Here is a 21,440-nt window from a genome sequence, read left to right as displayed (position 1 = left end):
TAGGCCTGAGATTTAGGCCTGAGCTCCTGGGGAGAGGGGGATGTAGGCCTGAGGTTTAGGCCTGAGCTCCTGGGGAGAGGGGGATGTAGGTCTGAGGTTTAAGCCTGAGCTCCTGGGGAGAGGGTTGGGGAGAGAGGGGGATGTAGGTCTGAGGTTTAAGCCTGAGCTCCTGGGGAGATGGTTGGGGAGAGAAGGGGATGTAGGCCTGAGATTTAGGCCTGAGCTCCTGGGGAGAGGGGGATGTAGGCCTGAGATTTAGGCCTGAGCTCCTGGGGAGAGGGTTGGGGAGAGAAGGGGATGTAGGCCTGAGGTTTAAGCCTGAGCTCCTGGGGAGAGGGTTGGGGAGAGAAGGGGATGTAGGCCTGAGATTTAGGCCTGAGCTCCTGGGGAGAGGGTTGGGGAGAGAAGGGGATGTAGGCCTGAGGTTTAGGTTGAATCATCCCCCCCACCCCCCATCGATCTGGGCTGAGTCGGGGGGAGGTCACGTAATTCCAGTCTCATGGTAACTGTGGGGAGGTCAGAGCAGGTGCCCCAGTCTCCAGGGGATGGAGTGGAAGGGAGTGCGGATTCTAGTGAGGCTGGTGTCACTGGTTTGTGAGGCGGGCATCAGTGAGGCCTGCTCAGGAGGTAGCTCCTTTAGCCCCGGTCTGTTCTCCTCCATTTTCTCCTCTCCTCGGGGGAACGACGCTCTGCTTGTGAGGCTCAGGGGCGATCCCCTGACTGGCGTAGAACTCCACCACCTGCTTGGGGACCTCAGCGAGGACGTATTTGGCCAAGGCCGAGGTTGGGGCCTGTAGGGAGAGCGAGGGAAACAAAAGAGACGATGGTGAAGCGGCCAGGATACCAAGGCTTCCCTTCAGACCCAAATCCCGGGATTCCAGCCTCAAGTCTAGGCCCAAATCCAGTAATTCTAGCCTCAGTGTCGGTGCAAATCCCGGGATTCCAGCCTCAATGTCGGTTCAAATCCTGGGATTCCAGCCTCAGTCTAGGCCCAAATCCTGGGATTCCAGCCTCAAGTCTAGGCCCAAATCCCAGGATTCCAACCTCAAGTCTAGGCCCAAATCCCAGGATTCCAGCCTCAGGTCTCGGCCCAAATCCCGGGATTCTAGTCTCAGTGTTGTCCCAAATCCTGGTATTCCAGCCTCAAGTCTAGGCCCAAATCCTGGGATTCCAGCCTCAAGTCTAGGCCCAAATCCCGGGATTCCAGCCTCAAGTCTAGGCCCAAATCCTGGGATTCCAGCCTCAAGTCTAGGCCCAAATCCAGGGATTCCAGCCTCAAGTCTAGGCCCAAATCCAGGGATTCTAGTCTGTGTCGTCCCAAATCCCGGGATTCCAGCCTCAAGTCTAGGCCCAAATCCAGGGATTCCAGCCTCAGTGTCGTCCCAAATCCAGGGATTCCAGCCAACGTCTGAAACTGTTCCCCCTAACCAGGGCCTATCTGCTGTCCCATCGGAAAAGCCGAAATTCCTGACGTTGCAGAGTATAACCCGACCTGAGTCCACTCCGATTCCTCCCATAACCTGAGGCTAAAACGCCTGAAATTACACCCCAACCATCTGGGCCCAACCGCTGAGGATTTGAGGCCCAGAGTACAGGCCTAACTCCCTGGGATTTCAGAGCATGACTGAGGACTAGCTCCTGAGGTCTGACCCATTACCCCGGCCCAAGGTCTGAAAGTACATCCCCACAGGGTAGGCCTGAACTCCAGTGGGAGTTTGAGGCTCATCGTCCAGGCCCAGCCTCCGTAAACAGGCCCCACACAAATACACGCCGTTTGTCCAAACTTAACCCACGATTCCCACCCAGATTCCCGGTGATTTGAGCCGGGAATTGAGTCGAAGTCTGGGGAGACCCGTCTAATCTTGAGAGTCACGTCTCCCAGGAGGGGACCTGACAGACACGAGTCTCCAGGTGGTCAAGGTTCAGAAACCTGTCTGCAATTCGACAACGATGCGACTTGGTCACAGGATCCGTGCGAGGAGGGATAGACTGAGAGCGGGGCAGAGTGGCCGTACCTTCTTGAAGTCTCGGAAGGGCACGAACTTGACGATGTCCCGGGCTGCTTCCTGGCCGTAGCTGGACAGTAAGATGCCATCGTCCCCGTCCAATGCCCTCATGTCAGAGAAGTCGGCGTTGCCCACACCGACGATGATGATGGACAGGGGCAGGCGTGACGCCTCCACAATCAGATCGCGGGTCTCACTCAGGTCAGTCACTACCCCGTCCGTCAGCATCAGCAACATGTAGTACTTCTGAAAGGGGATAGAACAGGGCAGAGTGGCCACCGGGGCAGGCAGCACTGACACAGACACACACACACACACACACACACTCTCTCTCTCTCACACACACTCTCTCTCACACACACTCACTCTCTCTCACACACACTCACTCTCTCTCACACACACTCACTCTCTCACACACACACTCACTCACTCTCACACACACTCTCTCACACACACACTCTCTCACACACACACTCTCACACACACACACTCTCTCACACACACACTCACTCACTCTCACACACTCTCTCACACACACACACTATCTCTCTCACACACACTCTCACACACACTCTCTCTCACACACACACACACTCTCTCTCACACACACACACACTCACTCTCACACACTCTCTCACACACACACACTCTCTCTCTCACACACACTCTCACACACACTCTCTCTCACACACACACACACTCTCTCTCACACACACACACACACTCTCTCTCACACACACACTCTCTCTCTCTCACAAATGCACAGGATTTGCAGGAACAGGCTTGATCTTTCCCATCCCTCACATGGAGACGTGTATCACTGGCTGGGCCCAGCATTTATTCACCTCCCCATCTCCCCGTCCCTCGTCCCCCCCCTCCCCCCTTGAGGAGGTGGGTGTGGGGTGTGAGCTGTCTCCCTGACCTGCTGCAGTCCGTGTGCTGGAGGGTAGACCCACAGTGTCCCTCAGGAAGGGGATCCCAGGGATTCTGACCCAGGAAGGAACGGATGGGACACACATTCATAGAGAGGAGAGTTACTCACTGCAGGATTCCCAGCCTCTGTCCCCGATGGTGGGACAGGGCTTTGGGGGGAGGGTCAGGAGGGGAGTTACTCGCTGCAGGATTCCCAGCCTCTGTCCCCGATGGTGGGACAGGGCTTTGGGGGGAGGGTCCGGAGGGGAGTTACTCGCTGCAGGATTCCCAGCCTCTGTCCCCGACGGTGGGACAGGGCTTTGGGGGGAGGGTCCGGAGGGGAGTTACTCACTGCAGGATTCCCAGCCTCTGTCCCCGACGGTGGGACAGGGCTTTGGGGGGAGGGTCAGGAGGGGAGTTACTCACTGCAGGATTCCCAGCCTCTGTCCCCGACGGTGGGACAGGGCTTTGGGGGGAGGGTCAGGAGGGGAGTTACTCACTGCAGGATTCCCAGCCTCTGTCCCCGATGGTGGGACAGGGCTTTGGGGGGAGGGTCAGGAGGGGAGTTACTCACTGCAGGATTCCCAGCCTCTGTCCCCGATGGTGGGACAGGGCTTTGGGGGGAGGGTCAGGAGGGGAGTTACTCGCTGCAGGATTCCCAGCCTCTGTCCCCGACGGTGGGACAGGGCTTTGGGGGGAGGGTCAGGAGGGGAGTTACTCACTGCAGGATTCCCAGCCTCTGTCCCCGATGGTGGGACAGGGCTTTGGGGGGAGGGTCAGGAGGGGAGTTACTCACTGCAGGATTCCCAGCCTCTGTCCCCGATGGTGGGACAGGGCTTTGGGGGGAGGGTCAGGAGGGGAGTTACTCACTGCAGGATTCCCAGCCTCTGTCCCCGATGGTGGGACAGGGCTTTGGGGGGAGGGTCCGGAGGGGAGTTACTCGCTGCAGGATTCAGTGACGGTAACACCATTGAACATCAAGGGGGCGATGGTTAGGGTCTCTCTTGTTGGAGACGGTTATTCCCTGGTGTGTGTGGGGGTGTGAATGTTACCTGTCCCATTGTCAGCCCTGCACTCAGCGCTGCATCCGCGTTCCCCCCACAGTCGAAGTGCCAACTCGAGGGTGGGTGTTATACCCAGGAGCGAGGCCTCTGTCCGTGAGAGACAGAGCAGCTGAGGGCAGAGGTTGGCGTAGTGAGGGAGCGAGCGTCCCTCGGAGAGACTTACCGAGGGGATACCCGTCTGCATCTCAGCCTCAGCGAGACGGCTGACCCGGCGGATGATGGGAGAGACGTTGGTGGGACCATAGAGTTTGATACTGGGCAGACATCTCTGGTAGGCAAGGATGACCCCTTTAATTTCTGCTCAGAAAAAGAGAGAGAGAGAGGCAGGACCGAGGGGGTCAGTCAGACCGGGAGGGGGGCACTCAGGGAAGGATGTTCAGGAATGTGACAGGGGGTGGGCGTACGGGGGAGAGAGTGTGTCAGGGTGGGAGGGACAGCGAGAATGAGAGTGTGAGTGTGTCAAGGTGGGAGAGACGGCGAGAATGAGAGTGTGAGTGTGTCAGGGTGGGAGAGAGAGCGAGAATGGGAGTGTGAGTGTGTCAGGGTGGGAGGGACAGCGACAATGAGAGTGTGAGTGTGTCAGGGTGGGAGGGACAGCGAGAATGGGAGTGTGAGTGTGTCAGGGTGGGAGGGACAGCGAGAATGGGAGTGTGAGTGTGTCAGGGTGGGAGGGACAGCGAGAATGGGAGTGTGAGTGTGTCAGGGTGGGAGAGAGAGCGAGAATGAGAGTGTGAGTGTGTCAAGGTGGGAGAGACGGCGAGAATGAGAGTGTGAGTGTGTCAGGGTGGGAGAGAGAGCGAGAATGAGAGTGTGAGTGTGTCAGGGTGGGAGAGAGAGCGAGAATGAGAGAGTGAGTGTGTCAGGGTGGGAGAGACAGCGAGAATGAGAGAGTGAGTGTGTCAGGGTGGGAGAGACAGCGAGAATGAGAGTGTGAGTGTGTCAGGGTGGGAGAGAGAGCGAGAATGAGAGTGTGAGTGTGTCAGGGTGGGAGAGACAGCGAGAATGAGAGTGTGAGTGTGTCAAGGTGGGAGAGACGGCGAGAATGAGAGTGTGAGTGTGTCAGGGTGGGAGAGAGAGCGAGAATGAGAGTGTGAGTGTGTCAGGGTGGGAGAGAGAGCGAGAATGAGAGAGTGAGTGTGTCAGGGTGGGAGAGACAGCGAGAATGAGAGAGTGAGTGTGTCAGGGTGGGAGAGACAGTGAGAATGAGAGTGTGAGTGTGTCAGGGTGGGAGAGACAGCGAGAATGAGAGAGTGAGTGTGTCAGGGTGGGAGAGACAGCGAGAATGAGAGAGTGAGTGTGTCAGGGTGGGAGAGACAGTGAGAATGAGAGTGTGAGTGTGTCAGGGTGGGAGAGACAGCGAGAATGAGAGTGTGAGTGTGTCAGGGTGGGAGAGACAGCGTGAATGAGAGTGTGAGTGTGTCAGGGTGGGAGAGACAGCGAGAATGAGAGTGTGAGTGTGTCAGGGTGGGAGAGACAGCGAGAATGAGAGTGTGAGTGTGTCAAGGTGGGAGAGACGGCGAGAATGAGAGTGTGAGTGTGTCAGGGTGGGAGAGAGAGCGAGAATGAGAGTGTGAGTGTGTCAGGGTGGGAGAGAGAGCGAGAATGAGAGAGTGAGTGTGTCAGGGTGGGAGAGACAGCGAGAATGAGAGAGTGAGTGTGTCAGGGTGGGAGAGACAGCGAGAATGAGAGTGTGAGTGTGTCAGGGTGGGAGAGAGAGCGAGAATGAGAGTGTGAGTGTGTCAGGGTGGGAGAGACAGCGAGAATGAGAGTGTGAGTGTGTCAAGGTGGGAGAGACGGCGAGAATGAGAGTGTGAGTGTGTCAGGGTGGGAGAGAGAGCGAGAATGAGAGTGTGAGTGTGTCAGGGTGGGAGAGAGAGCGAGAATGAGAGAGTGAGTGTGTCAGGGTGGGAGAGACAGCGAGAATGAGAGTGTGAGTGTGTCAGGGTGGGAGAGACAGCGAGAATGAGAGTGTGAGTGTGTCAAGGTGGGAGAGACGGCGAGAATGAGAGTGTGAGTGTGTCAGGGTGGGAGAGAGAGCGAGAATGAGAGTGTGAGTGTGTCAGGGTGGGAGAGACAGCGAGAATGAGAGTGTGAGTGTGTCAAGGTGGGAGAGACAGCGAGAATGAGAGTGTGAGTGTGTCAGAAAGACAGTGAGAATGAGAGTGTGAGTGTGTCAGGGTGGGAGAGACGGCGAGAATGAGAGTGTGAGTGTGTCAGGGTGGGAGAGAGAGCGAGAATGAGAGTGTGAGTGTGTCAGGGTGGGAGAGAGAGCGAGAATGAGAGAGTGAGTGTGTCAGGGTGGGAGAGACAGCGAGAATGAGAGAGTGAGTGTGTCAGGGTGGGAGAGACAGCGAGAATGAGAGTGTGAGTGTGTCAGGGTGGGAGAGAGAGCGAGAATGAGAGTGTGAGTGTGTCAGGGTGGGAGAGACAGCGAGAATGAGAGTGTGAGTGTGTCAAGGTGGGAGAGACGGCGAGAATGAGAGTGTGAGTGTGTCAGGGTGGGAGAGAGAGCGAGAATGAGAGTGTGAGTGTGTCAGGGTGGGAGAGAGAGCGAGAATGAGAGAGTGAGTGTGTCAGGGTGGGAGAGACAGCGAGAATGAGAGTGTGAGTGTGTCAGGGTGGGAGAGACAGCGAGAATGAGAGTGTGAGTGTGTCAAGGTGGGAGAGACGGCGAGAATGAGAGTGTGAGTGTGTCAGGGTGGGAGAGAGAGCGAGAATGAGAGTGTGAGTGTGTCAGGGTGGGAGAGAGAGCGAGAATGAGAGAGTGAGTGTGTCAGGGTGGGAGAGACAGCGAGAATGAGAGTGTGAGTGTGTCAGGGTGGGAGAGACAGTGAGAATGAGAGTGTGAGTGTGTCAGGGTGGGAGAGACAGCGAGAATGAGAGAGTGAGTGTGTCAGGGTGGGAGAGACAGCGAGAATGAGAGTGTGAGTGTGTCAGGGTGGGAGAGACAGTGAGAATGAGAGTGTGAGTGTGTCAGGGTGGGAGAGACAGCGAGAATGAGAGTGTGAGTGTGTCAGAAAGACAGTGAGAATGAGAGTGTGAGTGTGTCAGAAAGACAGTGAGAGTGAGAGAGAGAGTAAAGTAGAGAGTGAGTGAGGGAGTGAGTGACTGAGGGAGTGAGTGAGGGAGTGAGTGAGGGAGTGAGTGAGGGAGTGAGTGACTGAGGGAGTGAGTGAGGGAGTGAGCGAGAGAGTGAGCGAGGGAGTGAGCGAGGGAGTGAGCGAGGGAGTGAGCGAGTGAGGGAGCGAGTGAGGGAGTGAGTGAGGGAGTGAGGGAGTGAGGGAGACAGACTCACCGTCACAGTCAGGATCGTCGGGATTCAAATTTAACGGGAAATCGTGGGAAACCTGGAAAACCCAAAAAATAATCATTACCCCCGCCCCCGACACACCCCCTGTATATAACCCCCACCCCCTGTATATAACCCGCACCCCTTGTATATAACCCCCACCCCCTGTATATAATCCCCACCCCCTACCCCTGTATATAAACCCCACCCCCAACCCCTCGATTAGATTCCAGTCTGTAACTCCCTCCCGGGGTATCTGTTATTCTGTATATAAACCCCACCCCGAACCCCTCGATTAGATTCCAGTCTGTAACTCCCTCCCGGGGTATCTGTTATTCTGTATATAAACCCCACCCCGAACCCCTCGATTAGATTCCCGTCTGTTAGAGGGAGTTCCCACCTCTCTCCGATTTCTCTCACCTCGTAATCCGGTGGGACTCGTGCTCCGAATCCGAAAGCGGGGAATTTCTTGTCACTGGGAGAGGAAGAGGATTGTTACAGGGGTCGGTTCAGCGGATTGGAGTCCCTGGTTCTGAGACACCCTCTGGCTCCCAGCTCCCCCTCCCCAGCCCCTTCCCCTCACGCTCCTACCTGTCGTAGTCCTGGCAAATCTCTCCTACGGCCCTCAGCGCTTTCACGTACTCGTTCGGCTCCCTGTGGTTCATGTAGTGGAGCGACTGGCTGTTACTGGGATCGCCATTCGAAGCCGTGAAGTCAATTGCAACCTGGGGGGGGGCGAGGGGGTGGGCAGGTGACTGAGAGATCACTCGCATATGCCCTGCACTCAGAGCACTGGCTAATCCTGCTCCCAATCCCATCTTTCCAGCATTACACCGCGGTTCTCCGTCACACCTCCTCAACGTGCAGGAGAGGAGGGGGCTGCAGGTCTAAAAGCAAACATTTTGGGAAAGCAAATCTTAGCAGGACTTATACACTTCATGGTAAGGTCCTGGGGAGTGTTGCTGAACACAGAGACCTTGGAGTGCAGGGTCATAGCTCCTTGAAAGTGGAGTCACAGGTAGATAGGATAGTGAAGGCAGCGTTTGGTATGCTTTCCTTTATTGGTCAGAGTATCGAGTACAGGAGTTGGGGGGGTCATGTTGCGGCTGTACAGGACATTGGTTAGGGCCGCTGTTGGAATATTGGGTGTAATTCTGGTCTCCTTCCGATCGGGAAGATGTTGTGAAACATGAAAGGGTTCAGAAAAGATTGACAAGGATGTTGCCAGGGTTGGAGGGTCTGAGCTACAGGGAGAGGCTGAACAGGCTGGGGCTGTTTTCCCTGGAGCGTCGGAGGCTGAGGGGTGACCTTATAGAGGTTTATAAAATCACGAGGGGGACATGGATAGGGTAAATAGACAAGGTCTTTTCCCCCTGGGGTGGGGGAGCCCAGAACTAGAGGGTTATAAAATCCCGAGGTGGACATGGATAGGGTAAGTAGACAAGGTCTTTTCCCCCTGGGGTGGGGGAGTCCAGAACTAGAGGGCTATAAAATCACGAGGGGGACATGGATAGGGTAAATAGACAAGGTCTTTTCCCCCTGGGGTGGGGGAGTCCAGAACTAGAGGGGTGTAGGTTGAGGGTGAGAGGGGACAGGGACCCGAGGGGTAACATTTTCCCCCCAGAGGGGGGTGTGTGTGTGGGATGAGCTGCCAGAGGAAGTGGGGGGGGCTGTGACAGGGACACCATTTAACAGGGATCTGGATGGGGATGTGGATAGGGAGGGGTTTAGGGGGAGATGGGCCGGTGCTGGGGAATGGGACTGGATTAGGTTGGGATATCTGGGTCAGCACAGACGAGTTGGGCTGAAGGGTCACCTCGTAGACCTGTATGTGTGTGTGCCTGTGTGTGAGGGAGAGGGGGAGTGTGCAGCGTTGTATTTGCAGAACATTGTATTTTGTTGGAGGAGTTCAGGGTCTGTAGGCAGTCTGTCTGTGGGACATTTCATCCATCCCTACCTTGGGAACAGAACCGGTCTGAATCCTGACTGGGACACAGACAGACCAAAACCTCACACCTTTCCTGCGTTGTCTGAGCTGAGGTGTCACCTATTTTTATCACAGGAAGGTGAGATATAAGAAAATCTGGGATTTACGTATTCGTGAACTAAACTCTGTAACCTAACAGCAATCCTGGATTGTTGGAGGACATCACATCGGCCGCGCAATCACTGTCACCTATTTTTAGATTAGGTTAGATTACTTACAGTGTGGAAACAGGCCCTTCGGCCCAACAAGTCCATACCGACCCTCCGAAGCACAACCCACCCATACCCCTACACTTACCCCTTCCCTATCACTAACACATGGCCCACTCTCCCTAACCAGCACATGTTTGTGACTGTGGGAGGGAACTGGAGCACCTGGAGGAAACCCACGCTGTAAATTCTGTGCCTTACGATCCTGTTCCACACCCAACCGACGAAGGGGCAGCGCACCGAAACCCAGTGCTTCCAAATAAACCTGTTGGGGGGGATTTCGTCATCTCTGTCCATTCCCAGTCAAAGATTGGCTCCTCCACATCATTACAATGTCAGAGCTGACAGTGTCTCGCGGGGGGAGGTGGGGGGGGGGGGGGGGGGGAGGGGGAAGGAAACTTACAGACGCACGGTCAAGAAATTCAGTTTGCAAAATGGAGGATTGGAAGAGTTGGAGATCCTGCGCGGAGCGGTTTGGGATGGATGAATATCAGTTTCCGATGCGTTCTGATCTGAGACGTTCCCATTGTGAAGGAACCTCACCTTACAACGAAGGTACACTGGGAACACAGAAATACCTGGAAGGTAGATGCAGCTGGCTGCATTCTTCTGTAACCTGTCTCATCCTGTCTCCCAACACCGTAATCTCCCATCCTCTCTCTCTCCCTCCCCCCCCCCACCTCCAAAACAAGGTAGTTGAGGAACTGGAAAATGGACCTGTTTCGAGATCTCGATGTTGAGGAGGGATTTGTCGTGTGCTGTCTTGGAAACGCGAGATGGGAATGGCCAAATAGAAGTTCACTGAGATCGGCTGTGGATTATTTGCTGTTTTTACTGGAATGGGGCGCCCACATTCCCGAAGGTGGGAAAAAACACATCCCAAAGCCTTGACGGTGATACAAAAGATTATGTTATGGCCGTTATTAGGGTGAGACCGGGTGGAGGGTGAGGGCCTTTTTCTCAGATGCTGATGACGAACACGAGGGGGACACAGCTTTAAACTGAGGGCTGATAGATATAGGACAGAGGTCAGAGGTAGTGTCCTCACTCAGAGTCGTGGGGGTGTGGAACGGCCTGCCTACAACAGATGGAGACTCCCCAACTTGAAGGGCATTTAAATGTGCATGGGATAGACTTAGGGACGAGAATGGAATAGTGTAGGTTAGATGGGCTTCAGATTGGTTCCACAGGTTGGCACAACATCCAGGGCTGAATGGCCTGGACTGTGCCGAATTTTCCATGTTCTGTTGGCTTGAGAGTTAGACTTGAATGAAATCTTTGAATCTATGCTGCCGCGGTGTAGCAACAGCCTCTGGATTTGTGTTTCTGTTCTGACACAGGCTTGGAAATGGTCAGCAGTGGGAAGAGAGAAACTCTCTCAGAGGTAAGTAAGAGGCAGCAAAGCCAGTGAGTAATCTCTCTCTTGCTCTGGGAGTGAAGTCAATTTAATTGTCAAGACGTCCCGGCTGTTTGACACCAGGAGCTAAACCTTCAGGGGTCACTTCAGGACTAACCGTAAAAAGTCTAAGGTCAGAGGAGACCAATTGGGAGATTAACTATAAACAGTAAATCTGAGGGTCACTCCGGGATTAACTGTCAATGGGAAAATCCCAGAGTCACTCAGGGATTAATTGTAATTGGGAAAGTCTGAGGGTCACTCAGGGGTTAATTGTAATTGGGAATATCCGAGAGTCACTCAGGGATTAATTGTAATTGGAAATATCCGAGAGTCACTCAGGGATTAACTGTCAATGACAATATCCGAGGGTCACTCAGGGATTAATTGTAATTGGGAATATCCGAGGGTGACTCGTGGATTAATTGTAACTGGGAAAGTCCGAGAGTCACTCCGGGATTAATTGTAATTGGGAATATCCGAGGGTCACTCGGAGATTAATTGTAATTGGAAATATCCGAGAGTCACTCAGGGATTAACTGACAATGACAATATCCGAGGGTCACTCAGGGATTAATTGTAATTGGGAATATTCGGGGGTCACTCAGGGATTAATTGTAATTGGGAATATCCGAGAGTCACTCAGGGATTAAGTGTAATTGGGAATATCCGAGGGTCGCTCGGGGATTAATTGTAATTGGGAATATCCGAGGGTGACTCGTGGATTAATTGCAATTGGGAAAGTCCGAGAGTCACTCCGGGATTAATTGTGATTGGGAATATCCGAGGGTCACTCGGAGATTAATTGTAATTGGGAAAGTGCGAGGGTCACTCAGGGATTAATTGTAATTGGGAATATCCAGGGGACACTCGGGGATTAATTGTCATTGGGAATGTCCGAGAGTCACTCGGGGAATAATTGTAATTGGGAAATTCTAAGGGTCACTCGGGGATTAATTGTAATTGGGAATATTCAAGGGTCATTCGGAGATAAATTGTAATTGGGAATATCTGAGGGTCACTTGGGGTTAATTGTAATTGGGAATATCCGAGGGTCACTCGGGGATTAATTGTAATTGGGAATATTCGGGGGTCACTCAGGGATTAATTGTAATTGGGAATATCCGAGGGTCACTCGGGGTTAATTGTAATTGGGAATATCAGAGGGTCACTCGGTGATTAATTGAAATTGGGAATATCCAGGGGTCACTCAGAGATTAAGTGTAATTGGGAATATCCGAGGGTCGCTCGGGGATTAATTGTAATTGGGAATATCCGAGGGTCACTTGGGGATTAATTGTAATTGGGAATATTCAAGGGTCACTCGGGGATTAATTGTAATTGGGAATATCCGAGGGTGACTCATGGATTAATTGCAATTGGGAAAGTCCGAGAGTCACTCCAGGATTAATTGTAATTGGGAATATCCGAGGGTCACTCGGGGATTAATTGTAATTGGGAAAGTCCAAGAGTCACTCCGGGATTAATTGTACTTGGGAAAGTCCAAGGGACACTCGGGGATTAATTGTAATTGGGAATATCCGAGGGTCACTCAGAAATTAATTGAAATTGGGAATATCCGAGGGACACTTGGGGATTAATTGTAATTGGGAATGTCCGAGAGTCACTCGGGGAATAATTGTAATTGGGAATATCCGAGGGTCATTCAGGGATTAAGTGTAATTGGGAATATCCACGAGTCACTCGGGGATTAATTGTAATTGGGAATATCCGAGGGTCACTCGGGGATTAATTGTAATTGGGAATGTCCGAGAGTCACTCGGGGATTAATTGTAATTGGGAATATCCGAGAGTCACACCGGGATTAATTGTAATTGGGAATACCTGAGGGTCACTCGGGGATTAATTGTAATTGGGAATATCCGGGGGTCACTCAGGGATTAATTGTAATTGGGAATATTCAAGGGTCATTCGGAGATAAATTGTAATTGGGAATATCTGAGGGTCACTTGGGGTTAATTGTAATTGGGAATATCCGAGGGTCACTCGGGGATTAATTGTAATTGGGAATATTCGGGGGTCACTCAGGGATTAATTGTAATTGGGAATATCCGAGGGTCACTCGGGGTTAATTGTAATTGGGAATATCAGAGGGTCACTTGGTGATTAATTGAAATTGGGAATATCCAGAGGTCACTCAGGGATTAAGTGTAATCGGGAATATCCGAGGGTCGCTCGGGGATTAATTGTAATTGGGAATATCCGAGAGTCACTTGGGGATTAATTGTAATTGGGAAAGTCCGAGGGTCACTTGGGGATTAATTGTAATTGGGAATATTCAAGGGTCACTCAGGGATTAATTGTAATTGGGAATATCCGAGGGTGACTCATGGATTAATTGCAATTGGGAAAGTCCGAGAGTCACTCCAGGATTAATTGTAATTGGGAATATCCGAGGGTCACTCGGGGATTAATTGTAATTGGGAAAGTCCGAGAGTCACTCAGGGATTAATTGTACTTGGGAAAGTCCAAGGGACACTCGGGGATTAATTGTAATTGGGAATATCCGAGGGTCACTCAGAAATTAATTGAAATTGGGAATATCCAGGGGACACTTGGGGATTAATTGTAATTGGGAATGTCCGAGAGTCACTCGGGGAATAATTGTAATTGGGAATATCCGGGGGTCATTCAGGGATTAATTGTAATTGGGAATATCCGAGAGTCACACCGGGATTAATTGTAATTGGGAATATCCGAGGGTCACTCAGGGTTTAATTGTAATTGGGAATATCCGAGGGTCACTCGGGGATTTATTGTAATTGGGAATATCCGAGGGTCACTTGGGGATTAATTGTAATTGGGAATATTCAAGGGTCACTCGGAGATAAATTGTAATTGGGAAAGTCCGAGAGTCACTCGGGGATTAATTGTAATTGGGAAAGTCCGAGGGTCACTCAGGGATTATTTGTAATTGGGAAATTCCGAGGGTCACTCGGGGATTAATTGTAATTGGGAATATCCAAGGGTCACTCAGGGATTAATTGTAATTGGGAATATCCGTGGGTCACTCGGGGATTAATAGTAATTGGCAATATCCGGGGGTCACTCAGGGATTAATTGTAATTGGGAAAATCCGACGGCCCCCCCCCCGGGGATTAATTGTAAATGGGAATATCCGAGGGTCACTCGGGGTTAATTGTAATTGGGAATATCCGGGGGTCACTCAGGGATTAAGTGTAATTGGGAATATCCGAGGGTCACTCGGGGATTATTTGTAACTGGGAATATCCGAGAGTCACTCAGGGATTAATTGTAATTGGGAATATCCGAGGGTCACTCGTGGATTAATTGTAATTGGGAATATCCAGGGGTCACTCAGGGATTAATTGTAATTGGGAATATCCGAGGGTCACTCGGGGGTTAATTGTAATTGGGAATATCCGAGGGTCACTCGGGGTTTAATTGAAATTGGGAATATCCGAGAGTCACTCAGGGATTAATTGTAATTGGGAATATCCGAGGGTCACTCGGGGATTAATTGTAATTGGGAATATCCGAGGGTCACTCGGTGATTAAGTGTAATTGGGAATATCCGAGAGTCACTCAGGGATTAATTGTAATTGGGAATATCCGAGAGTCACTCGGGGATTAATTGTAATTGGGAATACCTGAGGGTCACTCGGGGATTAATTGTAATTGGGAATATCCGAGGGTCATTCAGGGATTAAGTGTAATTGGGAATATCCACGAGTCACTCGGGGATTAATTGTAATTGGGAATATCCGAGGGTCACTCGGGGATTAATTGTAATTGGGAATGTCCGAGAGTCACTCGGGGATTAATTGTAATTGGGAATATCCGAGAGTCACACCGGGATTAATTGTAATTGGGAATACCTGAGGGTCACTCGGGGATTAATTGTAATTGGGAATATCCGGGGGTCACTCAGGGATTAATTGTAATTGGGAATATTCAAGGGTCATTCGGAGATAAATTGTAATTGCGAATATCTGAGGGTCACTTGGGGTTAATTGTAATTGGGAATATCCGAGGGTCACTCGGGGATTAATTGTAATTGGGAATATTCGGGGGTCACTCAGGGATTAATTGTAATTGGGAATATCCGAGGGTCACTCGGGGTTAATTGTAATTGGGAATATCAGAGGGTCACTTGGTGATTAATTGAAATTGGGAATATCCAGGGGTCACTCAGGGATTAAGTGTAATCGGGAATATCCGAGGGTCGCTCGGGGATTAATTGTAATTGGGAATATCCGAGAGTCACTTGGGGATTAATTGTAATTGGGAAAGTCCGAGGGTCACTTGGGGATTAATTGTAATTGGGAATATTCAAGGGTCACTCAGGGATTAATTGTAATTGGGAATATCCGAGGGTGACTCATGGATTAATTGCAATTGGGAAAGTCCGAGAGTCACTCCAGGATTAATTGTAATTGGGAATATCCGAGGGTCACTCGGGGATTAATTGTAATTGGGAAAGTCCGAGAGTCACTCAGGGATTAATTGTACTTGGGAAAGTCCAAGGGACACTCGGGGATTAATTGTAATTGGGAATATCCGAGGGTCACTCAGAAATTAATTGAAATTGGGAATATCCAGGGGACACTTGGGGATTAATTGTAATTGGGAATGTCCGAGAGTCACTCGGGGAATAATTGTAATTGGGAATATCCGGGGGTCATTCAGGGATTAATTGTAATTGGGAATATCCGAGAGTCACACCGGGATTAATTGTAATTGGGAATATCCGAGGGTCACTCAGGGTTTAATTGTAATTGGGAATATCCGAGGGTCACTCGGGGATTTATTGTAATTGGGAATATCCGAGGGTCACTTGGGGATTAATTGTAATTGGGAATATTCAAGGGTCACTCGGAGATAAATTGTAATTGGGAAAGTCCGAGAGTCACTCGGGGATTAATTGTAATTGGGAAAGTCCGAGGGTCACTCAGGGATTATTTGTAATTGGGAAATTCCGAGGGTCACTCGGGGATTAATTGTAATTGGGAATATCCGAGAGTCACTCGGGGATTAATTGTAATTGGGAATATCCAAGGGTCACTCAGGGATTAATTGTAATTGGGAATATCCGTGGGTCACTCGGGGATTAATAGTAATTGGCAATATCCGGGGGTCACTCAGGGATTAATTGTAATTGGGAAAATCCGACGGCCCCCCCCGGGGATTAATTGTAATTGGGAATATCCGGGGGTCTCTCTGGGATTAATTGTAAATGGGAATATCCGAGGGTCACTCGGGGTTAATTGTAATTGGGAATATCCGGGGGTCACTCAGGGATTAAGTGTAATTGGGAATATCCGAGGGTCACTCGGGGATTATTTGTAACTGGGAATATCCGAGAGTCACTCAGGGATTAATTGTAATTGGGAATATCCGAGGGTCACTCAGGGATTAGTTGTAATTGGGAAATTCCGAGGGTCACTCGTGGATTAATTGTAATTGGGAATATCCAGGGGTCACTCAGGGATTAATTGTAATTGGGAATATCCGAGGGTCACTCGGGGGTTAATTGTAATTGGGAATATCCGAGGGTCACTCGGGGTTTAATTGAAATTGGGAATATCCGAGAGTCACTCAGGGATTAATTGTAATTGGGAATATCCGAGGGTCACTCAGGGATTAATTGTAATTGGGAATATCCGAGGGTCACTCGGTGATTAAGTGTAATTGGGAATATCCGAGAGTCACTCAGGGATTAATTGTAATTGGGAATATCCGAGAGTCACTCGGGGATTAATTGTAATTGGGAATACCTGAGGGTCACTCGGGGATTAATTGTAATTGGGAATATCCAAGGGTCATTCAGGGATTAAGTGTAATTGGGAATATCCACGAGTCACTCGGGGATTAATTGTAATTGGGAATATCCGAGGGTCACTCGGGGATTAATTGTAATTGGGAATATCCGAGGGTCACTCGGGGATTAATTGTAATTGGGAATATCTGTAGGTTACAGAGGTGTTCAGAATGGAAACAGACCCTTCTGCCCAACTCCTCCATGCTGGCCCAGATATCCCAACCTAGTCTTGTTCTGTTTGCCACCATTTGGCCCTTCTCTCTCTCATCCCTTCCTATCCATGTCCCCATCCCGGTGCCTTTTAAATGTTGGGGGGGTGTGTGGGGGAGGTGGGTAGAGGAGACGAGGCGGGGGCGGGGGAAGGGGACCAGAGCAGTTTCTGTTGGAACAGGGAGATGTCGGGACTCCCATTCTGCAGGAGGCGGCCGGGACAGAGCCTGTCCGTGATACTGAGGTGGGGGAGTGATCCGTGATGCGGGGGTTGGGGTGTGGTGCCCCCGGGTATCGGTGTCGGAGAGTGCGATCAGATCCACCATGATCCAATGGAATCTAGAAACCGACCAGGGCTGTACGTCCTATGTTCAGATAGCCGCCCGTACCATCCCCGGTGATCCAATTCCAGCCAGCCAGGAGAGATCCCACACCCACCCAACACAACACAGACCAGCCCAAACCAAACCAACCCAACCCAAACCCCAACCCAGCCCAGCCCAACACAACCCAACCCACCACAACCCAAACCTCAACCAGCCCAGCCCAACACAACCCAACCCAACACAGCCCAACCCAGCCCAACCCAACCCAACCCAGCCCAACACAGCCCAACCCAACACAGCCCAGCACAACCCAACCCACCACAGCCCAACCCAACACAGCCCAACCCACCACAACCCAACCCAGCATAACCCAGCCCAGCCCAACCCAAACCCCAACCCAGCCCAGCCCAACACAACCCAACCCAACACAACCCAACCCACCACAACCCAACCCACCACAACCCAACCCAGCCCAGCCCAACCCAACCCAACCCAACCCAACCCACCACAACCCAACCCACCACAACCCAACCCAACCCAACACAGACCAGCCCAAACCAAACCAACCCAACCCAAACCCCAACCCAGCCCAGCCCAACCCAACCCAACCCAACACAACCCAACCCAGCCCAACCCAAACCCCAACCCAGCCCAACACAACCCAACCCAACACAACCCAACCCAACATAACCCAGCCCAGCCCAACCCAAACCCAAACCCCAACCCAGCCCAGCCCAACACAACCCAACCCAACACAACCCAACCCAACATAACCCAGCCCAGCCCAACCCAAACCCCAAACCAGCCCAGCCCAACACAACCCAGCACAACCCAACCCACCACAACCCAACCCAACCCAACACAGACCAGCCCAAACCAAACCAACCCAACCCAAACCCCAACCCAGCCCAGCCCAACACAACCCAACCCAACACAACCCAACCCAGCCCAACACAACCCAACCCAGCCCAACCCAAACCCCAACCCAGCCCAACCCAACCCAGCCCAACCCAACCCAGCCCAGCCCAACCCAACCCAAACCCCAACCCAACCCAGCCCAACCCAACCCAACACAATCTAGCCCAGCACAGCCCAACCCAACCCAACATAACCCAACATAGCCCAACACAACCCAACCCAAACCCCAACACAACCCAACACAGCCCAACCCAACCCAACACAGCCCAGCACAGCCCAACCCACCACAACCCAACCCAACCCAACCTAACCCAACCCAACACACCCCAACCCATCCCAGCCCAGCCCAACCCACCACAACCCAACCCAACCCAACCTAACCCAGCCCAACCCAACCCAACACACCCCAACCCAACCCAGCCCAACCCAACCCAGCCCAGCACAGCCCAACCCACCACAACCCAACCCATCATAGCCCAACACAACCCAACACAACCCAACCCAACCCAACACAACACAACCCAACACAACACAACCCAACCCAAACCCCAACCCAACACAGCCCAACCCAACCTAGCACAACCCAACCCAAACCCCAACCCAGCCCAACACAACCCAACCCAACCTAGCACAACCCAACCCAAACCCCAACCCAGCCCAACCCACCACAACCCAACCCAACCCATCCCAGCCCAGCCCAACCCAACCCAACCCAGCCCAACCCAACCCAGCCCAACCCAACCCAGCCCAGCACAGCCCAACCCACCACAACCCAACCCATCATAGCCCAACACAACCCAACACAACCCAACCCAACCCACCCCAACCCATCCCAGCCCGACCCAACCCAGCCCAACACAACCCAACCCAAACCCCAACCCAGCCCAGCCCAACCCAACCCAACCCAGCCCAACACAACCCAACCCAACCTAGCACAACCCAACCCAAACCCCAACCCAACCCAAACCCCAACCCAGCCCAACCCAACCCAAACCCCAACCCAACCCAACAGAACCCAGCCCAACACAGCCCCCGCCTTTCCTGATTTGCTCCAGTGTTGAACAGCCAATGAGGCGTCTGCTTACTGTGAAGTGGATCTGGCAACCGCCCATGATGTAATCGAGGAAAGAGTGGACTTTCTCCATCTGTAATGGGGTGGGGGGGGTGGAGGGGTGTGAGAGAGGGAGGGGGGGAGAGATAGAGGGGGAGCAGGAAGGGAGGGAGTTTGGGGAAGGTGAGAGTGCAGGGGGAAGGGGATGGAGAGGGAACAGGGAGAGAGGACGTGGGAAGGGGTAATGGGGAGGGGGGAGACGGTGGAGAGAGAGAGAGAGAATTGCAGTCTGTGTAGACACTCTGTGCACACTCTGATTTATATTTGGAATCACTCCTGCAGCTCGGACATAGCTCAGGAACCGAGCAGAGAGAGGGACCTCCGTGTCCAATCAGAGAAGGAGAGGAACTGGGAACACGGAGGGAGGCAGAGAGAAAGAGATGGAGGGGGTGAGGTATCAGAAATAGGGAATACTGCAGGGGGTGGGGGGGTTACAGAGAAAGGGAGGGGGTTACAGAGACAGGGAGGGGGTGTAGGGGGTTACAGAGACAGGGAGGGGGTGTAGGGGGTTACAGAGAAAGGGAGGGGGTTACAGAGACAGGGAGGGGGTGTAGGGGGTTACAGAGACAGGGAGGGGGTGGAGGGGGTGTAGGGGGTTACAGAGACAGGGAGGGGGTGTAGGGGGGTTACAGAGACAGGGAGGGGGTGTAGGGGGTTACAGAGACTGGGTGAGGGGGTGTAGGGGGTTACAGAGACAGGGAGGGGGTGTAGGGGGTTACAGAGACAGGGAGGGGGTGTAGGGGGTTACAGAGACTGGGTGAGGGGGTGTAGGGGGTTACAGAGACAGGGAGGGGGTGTAGGGGGTTACAGAGACTGGGTGAGGGGGTTGTACCTTACACTCCATCAGGGTGACCGTCCCAGAATCCTTATAGTTTCGTTTTTTCGACAGGTATTTCGGGTTAATACACGGCCACTGTACCTGTGGGGGGAGGGGGGAGGGGGGAGAGAGAAGGGGGGGGAGAGGGGGAGGGGGAGAGGGGGAGGGGGAGGGGGGGGTGAGGGAGAGGGAGGGAGGGGGAGGGGGAGAGAGGGAGGGAGGGGGAGGGAGAGGGAGGGAGGGTGAGGGGGAGGGAGAGAGGGAGGGGGGGAGAGAGGGGGAGAGAGGGAGAGAGGGGAGAGAGGAGGGGGGAGAGAGGGAGGGAGGGGGAGGGAGAGAAAGGGAGAGAGGGAGAGAGAGAGGGAGATGTGTTAGTCTGCATGATCTGGGAGGGGAGGCCTTGCTGTTGTTCCTGAATCACTCACCAATCTCCCACATCTCGCCGTCTGCATTTCCAGGAACGTGGTCGAGAATTCCCCGATAAAATCATGTTTCCCGTTCGAGTCGTGGTCCCACACTCGGAACTGAGGAGGCAGAGGGAGAGATTATCGAGGGTCAGTGCTGAGGGAGTGCAGCACTGTCGGAGGGTCAGCGCTGAGGGAGTGGGCACTGTCGGAGGGTCAGTGCTGAGGGAGTGTGCACTGTCGGAGGGTCAGTGCTGAGGGAGTGGGCACTGTCGGAGGGTCAGTGCTGAGGGAGTGTGCACTGTCGGAGGGTCAGTGCTGAGGGAGTGGGCACTGTGGGAGGGTCAGTGCTGAGGGAGTGGGCCCTGTCGGAGGGTCAGTGCTGAGGGAGTGTGCACTGTCGGAGGGTCAGTGCTGAGGGAGTGGGCACTGTGGGAGGGTCAGTGCTGAGGGAGTGGGCACTGTCGGAGGGTCAGTGCTGAGGGAGTGGGCACTGTCGGAGGGTCAGTGCTGAGGGAGTGGGCACTGTCGGAGGGTCAGTGCTGAGGGAGTGGGCACTGTGGGAGGGTCAGTGCTGAGGGAGTGGGCCCTGTCGGAGGGTCAGTGCTGAGGGAGTGGGCACTGTCGGAGGGTCAGTGCTGAGGGAGTGGGCACTGTCGGAGGGTCAGTGCTGAGGGAGCGGGCACTGTCGGAGGGTCAGTGCTGAGGGAGGAGGCACTGTCGGAGGGTCAGTGCTGAGGGAGCGGGCACTGTCGGAGGGTCAGTGCTGAGGGAGTACCTCCCCCTCCCCCCCGTACCTGCAGTAACTGGGTGGGGTCACAGTTACACAGAGCCTGTAGTGACAGACGGAACGGGGCCCAGGCCGGACTCAGGTTATTGTTCACCACCTGGGGAGGGGACAGAGAGAGAGCGTCAGGGGGGGGCCATCCACAACACCCCACCCCCCCCACACCCCACCCCCGCACCCCACCCCCGCACCCCACCCCCC

At 53.1% G+C, this 21,440-nt stretch overlaps 1 protein-coding gene across 1 annotated transcript; it reads right to left on the bottom strand.

Annotated features, from left to right (window-relative positions):
* Positions 1 to 329: 329 nt before the first annotated feature.
* LOC132809961 (copine-6-like) lies at positions 330 to 19,257 on the bottom strand. Its single transcript, XM_060822614.1, has 7 exons — positions 19,206 to 19,257; positions 7,863 to 7,996; positions 7,692 to 7,746; positions 7,278 to 7,329; positions 4,146 to 4,279; positions 2,016 to 2,252; positions 330 to 791 (listed from the first exon to the last, which is right to left on the bottom strand). Exons 1-7 carry the CDS (start codon positions 19,230 to 19,232, stop codon positions 621 to 623), a joined length of 810 nt encoding a protein of 269 aa, XP_060678597.1. The 5' UTR covers positions 19,233 to 19,257; the 3' UTR covers positions 330 to 620.
* Between the last annotated feature and the right edge of the window lie 2,183 nt (positions 19,258 to 21,440).

Source organism: Hemiscyllium ocellatum, unplaced genomic scaffold (assembly GCF_020745735.1).
Source record: "Hemiscyllium ocellatum isolate sHemOce1 unplaced genomic scaffold, sHemOce1.pat.X.cur. scaffold_1464_pat_ctg1, whole genome shotgun sequence".
Classification (NCBI taxonomy): Eukaryota; Metazoa; Chordata; class Chondrichthyes; order Orectolobiformes; family Hemiscylliidae; genus Hemiscyllium; species Hemiscyllium ocellatum.
This window is presented reverse-complemented; position numbering and strand designations above follow the sequence as displayed.

What these genes read in the sequence shown, in the direction of transcription:
- LOC132809961 (XM_060822614.1), bottom strand. Translation starts at nt 19,232, where the DNA reads ATGGGCGGTTGCCAGATCCACTTCACA. An exon ending in ATTTGCCAGGACTACGACAG is followed by an intron (nt 7,747 to 7,862) that starts GTAGGAGCGTGA and finishes TTCCTCTCCCAG; the next exon opens with TGACAAGAAATTCCCCGCTT. An exon ending in GAGTCCCACCGGATTACGAG is followed by an intron (nt 7,330 to 7,691) that starts GTGAGAGAAATC and finishes TGGGTTTTCCAG; the next exon opens with GTTTCCCACGATTTCCCGTT.